The sequence below is a fragment of the Heterodontus francisci genome, chromosome 48, assembly GCF_036365525.1.
Source record: "Heterodontus francisci isolate sHetFra1 chromosome 48, sHetFra1.hap1, whole genome shotgun sequence".
Taxonomy (NCBI): domain Eukaryota; kingdom Metazoa; phylum Chordata; class Chondrichthyes; order Heterodontiformes; family Heterodontidae; genus Heterodontus; species Heterodontus francisci.
The window spans coordinates 8,949,346-8,957,574 of NC_090418.1; the positions used below are offsets into that span (position 1 = coordinate 8,949,346).

The following is an 8,229-nucleotide window of genomic DNA, read 5'->3' on the forward strand; positions in this document are numbered from 1 at the left end:
GATTCGATCGGGTCGATAGAGAGAAACTATTTCCTCTGGTGGTTGGGGGGAGGTGGGAGTCCACAACAAGGGGGCAGAACCTTAAAATTAGAGCCAGGCCGTTCAGGGGTGATGTCAGGAAGCACTTCTTCACACAAAGGGGAGTGGGAATCTGTAACTCTCTCCCGCAAATAAATGTTGAGGCTGGGGTCTGTTGAAAATTTTCAAAACTGAGATTGATGGATTTTAGGCAAGGTTATTAAGGGTTACACAACCAAGTGTTAAAATACAAATCAGCCACAGTCTACTTGAATGATGGAACAGACTTGAAAGGCTGAATGGACTCCTCCTGATCATATGTAACAGGCTCGAGGGGCTGAATGGCCTCCTCCTGTTTCTGTGCGCGGGACTGACCGAAAGAAAGAGCAACATCCTTCCCAACTCACGACAACTTGCATTTATGTAGCACCCTTAATGGAGCACGATGCCCCAGGGTGCTTCACCAGAGCGCAATTCATCAGGATTGGAGGAGTGCCGAGGCCTCGGAGGGTTGTGAGGCTGGAGGAGGTTACAGAGGGTGTGAAAACAAGGATGAGAGTTTTAAAATTGAGGCATTGCTGGACCGGGTGTAGCTCAACGAGCACAGGGGGCTGCAGCCTGGCACAGAACAGCTACAGGTAGAGCCAGCTGTGGCATGGGCTGAGGCTTTCCTATCAGCTAGTGCCCGCTAATTCCGCAGGGGTAGGACGGGGGGTGGGGGGTGATGGGGCGGGGCAAGGGGGGGGCTGCTGTTTCCTCAGCTCGCGCCCTCTGACCCGAACGTGTCTTGTGTGTCCCCTGCAGGCCCCGGATGTGAGCAGTGCGGAGGAATTCCCAATGTTTGGAACCGTGGTCGCACCAAGGCAGACTTCCGCCTGGGGCCCGAAGAAATTCTAGGGTCTTGAGTGGTCGGTAACTTTCGAGAAAAGCTTCCTGTGCAGTTAGAAAAAAAAGATTTTTTTTTTTTGTGAATCTCAGTGTTCTTTTTCTGAAGCTTTGACTTGTCACAGTTTTCTATAAAAATTGAAATGTCCAGAGGTATTAGCTGTAGTACCACTGTCCTGTGTACAATCTGTTTCAAGGAAACAAACCAAAGCCATACTTTGTTCGGTTTCCTGCCCCTGACACTCCTGCACCTCCGTTACTTCCTCTTCAGGGCCAGGAGGAACACGCATTGAAGCCTCGAAACCCCTGGCCACCCTGGGTCCCACGATGCTTTGAGGAGTTGACCGTCCTGTTTCAAAATGGATTCCCAGAGGAGCAGAACGTCTGAAGGTTTGCAGGCAATTCAACGGGCTGGCTTCCCCACGCCCCGTGAAGCCCTCGTCCCCTCCCCACCATCCACTACCATGCCACTCTCAGCTTCCATCGTCACACTCCCCCCTACCCCACCTGGCCAGTCACTGGCCCGCTGACCCTTCCGATGATCGGGCCTAACTTACCTCGCGAGTGCCCTCTCGCTCAAACGCTTCCGAGGCAGCCGGCGGATTTTTTTTCTTTCTCTCGCTCTCTCTGGAAGAATCCCTGTCGGTCTCAATTCTAAAGCCTCGGTAGGAAGTTTTATTCCCTGCCCTGCGGCGGAGTGAGGCCATGGCGGTTTTAGCGCACGCCGTGGGGGAGGGGAGGGAGAGGCTGCCACACCCGCAGATTTGACCCATGGCTGTGGCTTGTGCCAAGATGATGGGGTCGAGGCCGGGAGGTGGGACGTGGAGGAGGCCGGTGAGGGGGTTGGGGGAGAAGGGCGGAAGAGGCAGGGGTGTGAAAGCCTGACCTTTCAGGGACTCCGCTGCTTCTCCCTGGCGGGAAAGCTACAGAGACTGCTCTCCCCTTCTCCCCCACTCAGACCTGTGTTAAAATTGCGCTGAGCCCAATGACATCAGCAGGCCCCGACCACCACATTTAATGAAGGACTCGCCTCTCCCGCTCACCAACTTCCCAGCTTTGGGTTTGCCCGATCCCTCAAAAGAGCAGATTAAGATCAGGATCGGCAGGAAATGGGTGGATACGTCACTGGGAGTTGCGGGGGGCACTTTTTAATGACCCAGCCTATTTATCTTGGCTGCGCTGGCCAGTTTCAAAATCCCCCCCCCCACCACTTACTGCCACCCCATGCAGTCTCCGAGCACATTCTCCTAACAAACAGTCAGCTCGGAGCAGAGATCAGTGTCAGCAGCCGAGCACATGTTGCCCCAAGCACCCACCTTTCTCACCAGTCTCTGAAAATAACCTTGGATGCTTAAAAATAAGTCACAGTCGTGGTGAGGAAGGCGGGGGGGGGAGGAATGGACGATGGGGGGAGGCCAGAAATAGCGGAGCGGGGAGGTACACTACGACCCTCAGGAAGCCAGTTCTCCATGGGACATCACAAGTCAATTCATCCCTGTACCCGACCATTCACTACTGAGAGACAGTGGAAATAACAATTCACACTTCTGGCCCAACCCTAAGGGGTTAGTTACTTCTTAAAAGGATCACACTGAACCTGCCCAAAGGGGAGAGAGGGTCGGAGGAGGTCAGCCTGTCAGTGGAAAAGAAATGCAACAACAGCTTGAATTTACCTTTATTCAAGAGTCTCTCTCTCTCTCTCTCTCTCTCTCTCGCTCCTCCCTTCTGGTAGTACTGTTGTAAATATTGTAAGCATGAGGGACAAGTGTAGGAGCTTTGTTGACTTTGTATATGGAGAGAGAGTGGGAGCACGTATTCAAAACAGAGTTTGTAGGGGTGTGAACCATGCTTCCCTTGCAATCTGGAAATTACTGTTCGCAACACGCTCACGGGCAAAGGAGGCCATTCGGCCCATCACTCAGAAAGACCCTACGCTCCCCTCGCCTCCCCCACAGCATCCAGTTGGTTCTCAAAGGACTCCAGGCCTCGACCTGAGAGTTTAATCCATGTGTCAGTCCCTTGTTTTCTGAAGAACCTCCCTCCGCCCGTCCAACAATGTTAGCGGGCCGTCTTTTAGCTTGTCGGATGGACTTTCTTCTGGAAGATTCTTGCACTCAGAGGGTGGTGAAAATTTAGAACTCGCTACCTTCCCCAAAAGGCCATGGATGCATGGGAGCGGGGTGGCGGGGGTTCGATTGACGTTATCAAGGTGCCTAGATTCTTGTTGGATAAAGAGCACTGTAAAGACTTAACAGTGGAAGGAATTCTCCAGCCTTCTGGTTGGGTTTCGACCGTTTTGGGAGGGGGATGAAGAGTGAGGGAACAAATACTCCCAACGATAATATTCCCAGCGTATAGTCAAGCCGGTTCCTGAGTTGCACAGTTACTCCACGCACATTACTCATAAACCACGAAGCTTTACGCTGGCTTGCACTGAATTGCTTTCATTGAAACGTATAGCACTGAAGAAGGCCTTTCGGCCCATCCTGCCTGTGCTGGCTCTTTGAGCTGGCTCTTTGAAAGTGCGGTGGTGCTTGGTCCCACACCCCTGCTTTTTTTGTCCACAACCCTGTCAGTTTTTCACCCTCAACCACCCATCCAACTCCCTGGTAAAATTACTCATGGAATCAGCTTCCACCACCTATTCAGGTCCAGCATTCACGATCCCGACAACTCCCTGAGTGAAAATAATCTCTCCTCATCTCCACCCCCCCACCTCTAGATTTTTAACCGATGATTTCAAGTCTGTGTCCTCGCCTGAGGGAATAATTTTTCCCTATCTACTCGCATCATCTTGAAAACCTCTATTAGGTATCCTCTCCTTTTATCATTTGAGTGTTTGAATTAAATATTGAATGAATCGCCCCCCCCACTTTCTGGACTGCTGATAGTGACGGAGGAGCATTAAATGATTGTGTATGTCAGCTCTCTGTCTATCACTTTAGCTCAGGCATTGCCCCTTTTCTTGTGTAACTCTGTGTCCCCGTTCCCGCTGACAGTAATCCCTGGCCCCCCACTACCTCCCCGCCCCGCCTTTCCTATAATCCGTGTTCCTCACTATACCTCACAGCATCTGTCGATCCCGAGGGGAGATCTTGACCCCGGGTGTGTAACCACATCCCCCGACCGGAGCCGTCTTGTGTTAGGTAGGTAAGGGCCAAGGTCACAAAACAAGTCCAGCAACCCTCTCCCACCAAGTACCATGTCTCACCTCCCACGTCCCCTGGATGGGATGGGCTTCGGGTCGCCAGGTCTGTCTCTTGAGTTGGCATCGGTTTGTCTGCGACTACCTTCAGACAGTATTTACAAATAGCTTTTTAAATTGACAAAAATAATCTTACACTTTTGAAAGAAGTGTCACATTTCTCAACGTGTATGGAAACTAGGCGCGTACAGTGTGCATGCGGGCACGCAACCGTGTGTTTGCACAAGTGTGTGAGAATGTATGCGTGCACAAGAGTGTGTGTGTGCGCGCGCGTGTGTGTGTGTGCGCGCGAGTATGTGTGTATGTAAACAGGTTGCCAGCAATGAGCCCCAAAAGGCGTTTGGCGATTTCTCGTTGAATATGGGGCCAGGGCACCACTCTGATCTAACCAATTCCCCTCTTTCCCTGCCCGCCCTGTTACTCGCTCCCAGGCACCGAGAAATTAGCCTCCATTCAGATTTTTTTTTAAATATATCTCTTACTTCCAAAGCCTTCCCTCCCTACAGACTGTGAAGCTGTTCGTAATGCAGCAATAGATATTAATGAAGGAATATTTAAGCTTGACTGTGAAGATATGATTGGACAGCAAAGGCATTGTGCCCTGCCAGAGCAGTGAAACCTCAAACCTCGCCCCTCACCTTCCCCCCTCCTCCCTCCCCATCGTAATCTACCCAAGTGTGGAACCTCGCACTGTTGTAATTTAGAGGGGAGCATTGTCTCAAAACAATGTGATGATCCCAAAGGGGCTACTACTGAGGCTAGCTTTTATCCCTTCCAGCCAGGAGACTAGGACCGTTACAGATTAGGCCAGTCTGAATTTACCTCCCTTTCCTCCCTCCTACCTCCCTGCTCCCTCCCTCAACCTCCTTCCTCCCTCCCTCACATCCTTCCCCTTCCCTCGCTCACTCCCCTTCCCTTCCTCGCTCACTCCCCTTCCTTTCCTCGCTCCTTTCCATTCCCTCTCTCCCTTCCCCCTCTCCTCTCTCCCTCCCTCCTTACCTATCCCACAAAAAAACAATCAATTCACTTAATCGCACATTGTTTTTAGAGAAGTGCTTGAAGTCGGTCTGTTAAAATGAATCCCTAAAACCTGCCCCCTCTTTTTTAAAAAAAAACATTTCTAATTAATATTAAATTTAAGCTGGTTTTAAATTATTTTAAAAAGGAACGAGACATTTTCTGGTTTTAAGTTAAAATATAGAAGTGAGCAGTGTCTCACACCCGAACCGGAAATTGTGTTGTGTGAGACAGTTTAAACGGAAAGAAAACAACGCGAGGAGGAAAATAAGTTAAACACTATTGGCCTTAAATATGATTGAAGAATATGCAAATGTATAGGTCACATGGTGACACTGGACTTTTATAATTCCAAATAAAATGGAATGAGAGAAACAAGTGTTTGCGAGTCATTAAACTGCCTGGCACTCATTCAACCTGAGTTTGTGTTGTCATTATCTCCCCCAGCACTCCTGGAGCTGGACCCCCTCCCCACCACCCCCCCCCCCCCCAACGAGTTCAGCTAATTGCAGCTAAGTTGGCCTCAGCACCTACCTGGGGACTAGGACTGAAATCTCCCGGGGTGGGGGTGGGGGGGGGAAATCCTCCTGAGTATGGGGATGTCAAGTGAAGGGCACTGAGAGGTTTAGCTCTGATGCCTTCGCAGTTGAACAGCTTGCTGCTACTCACTGGCCACCTGTCCAACAGAAATCGCTGAAGGGCGACAGTCCTTAGCCACGTGCGCTACCTTTCGTCGAAAGCGCCTTCCGTGCAACACAGGTAAACGGACTTCACGTGAGCATATTGACTTAAACATCCACCGCCATTCAGAAAACCAAGGAAGTAAAGCAGCCACAACAATCAAAAAACACTCGCACACTCTGCTTTGAGACTTTCCACTGCAAACGGAGACCAAAAAAAAAGGTTCACATCCACACGCGTATGTCGTACGAATATGAGATCACACGGTGTCTGTTACTCATTGTTTACTTACCAATCAGAAAGGCATTCAGGTGCTTGTGGATTCACAATTTAACCACATCTGGATTCCCCATTAAGCCACATCTGGATCACCCTGTATGCACACCTGGATTCACCATGAGTCACCCCCAGAATCATCAATTATCCACATCTGGGTTCCCACTTAACCACATCTGGATTAGCAGAAAGCCAAGTCTGGATTCCCAGCGAGCTAAACATGGTTAGTTGGTAACGGTACTGGTCAACACTGGCCCAGTCGGTGTTGACAGGACGTGGGGGGCGGGAGGCCTCTTAAAAACAAGAGACGAGGCGTGAAATACAAGCTGTTATGTTTAGCGTCAATTTTCACTAAAAGACTGAGTAATGTAGACAGTTTCACAACATTGTTTTATCTCCAGGACATGGATCCAAACCATATCCAAAATCAGTGGGAGAAATTTTTCTGATCTATATGACCCAGTGTGTGAAAAGGATTTGAGGCAACCTCTCGCCAGGTGCGAGCTCTACAGTCCTAAAAATGCCTGTAACGAGGTTTTAATTCAATATTTATTTTCAGGATGTGGGCGTCGCTGGCCAGGCCAGCATTTATTGCCCATCCCTAATTGCCCTTGAGAAGGTCGCGGTGAGCTGCCTTCTTGAACCGCTGCAGTCCGTTTTGTGTCGGTGCAGGAAGGCATCAGCAGGTAGGTCTGAAGGGAGAGGAGCCCACCGTGGGACGCAGCACCTTGCTGCCACCTTCCATATGGTGGCCCCCCCCCCCCCCCAGAACAGGAGGAGGCCATTCAGCCCCTCGAGCCTGTTCCACCATTCAGTTAGATTATGGGTGATCTGTACCTCAACTCCATTTACTAGCCCTTACTCCATATCCCTTGATACCCTTCACTAACAAAAAAAACCAAATCCATGGATCTCTATCCTGAAAGTTCCAATTGACCCCCAGTATTCACTGACTTTTGGGGGAAGGAATTCCAGATTTCTAAGTCCCTTTGTATGAAAATGTGCTTCCTGACTTTGCTCCTGAATGGGCTAGCTCTAATTTTAAGCATGTGTCCCCTTGTTCTTGTATTTCCTCTATCTACACTTTCGAATCCTACTAACCTTTCAAAATCTGATCACGCCTTGTTCTCCTAAACTCAACAATACATTTACATAGCATTTACAGCACAGAAACAGGCCATTCGGCCCATCTGCTCTGTGCTGGTGTTCATGCTCCACACGAGCCACCTCCCACCCCCACCCCCCCTCTTCATCTCACCCTATCAGCATCTCCTGCTATTCCTTTCTCCCTCATGTGTTTATCCAGCTTCCCCTTAAATGTATTGACACGATTCACCTCAACCACTCCCTGGGGGAGCGAGTTCCACATTCTCGCAGAAACATTTGGGCTTCATTTTTTGTTGACTTCTACAGAAAATATGTTTCTTCCAGCTTTTAGATCACGATGGTCATAGTATTCAGCAGCCCAAACTGGGGAGTGTAGAGAAGGAATCAGCCTGGGATCCTGTTCCCGATTCCTGTCGAATCCTCCGTGCTGCCGAGTATCTGTGTATATGTGGTATGTATGTGTATATATGTGCTGTGTATGTGTGTGTGTTGAAATGTGGTGCTTACATTCCCCCCCCCCCCTTAATAAACTAACTCCCTCCCAGGATCCACTAACCCTGTCCTATAACCCACCCCTACAAGAATCATAAGTTAACTCAGCTGTCGGGGGATTCCTCCCTCCTTGAGGAGGTGCTGGACCGGCAGCGTTCCTGATCTTGCCAGTGGAATTGAGGGGAGGAGGGTGTGTGCAGGGGGGCAGTGCACTAAGTGGAGCCTGCACACCTCTCCCATCACAAGAAAATCATAGACCCAGCCTTTATAAAACAATGCTCACACCATGAGCAATGCCACTGGAGATCTAGTAAATATCTATATGGGAAGAGTTAGCCACACACCAGGAGTTACGCTGGGTCACACATGCATATATCTGTGTCACGTTGCAAGAAAAATGCTTAAAAGATGGTAAGCCAATCTGTATTTGCTCACTCCCTCTGACCTTAGGCCAAATTTACAAGCATCCGCCAATCTACAGAAAAACTCCCTCGGGGCACACCAAGTCTAATGACAAATATAACAAAAATAAAAGACCACCACAGAAC

At 49.7% G+C, this 8,229-nt stretch overlaps 1 protein-coding gene across 1 annotated transcript in view; it reads left to right on the forward strand.

Annotated features, from left to right (window-relative positions):
- The window catches only part of LOC137357372 (vigilin-like), a 91,404-nt gene extending 85,863 nt beyond the window's left edge, over positions 1-5,541 (forward strand). Inside the window, exon 28 of the mRNA XM_068023655.1 lies at positions 823-5,541. Within this exon, the coding sequence (XP_067879756.1) occupies positions 823-915 (93 nt within the window). The 3' untranslated portion in view covers positions 916-5,541. The remainder of the gene's footprint in view (positions 1-822) is intronic.
- Positions 5,542-8,229: the final 2,688 nt, after the last annotated feature.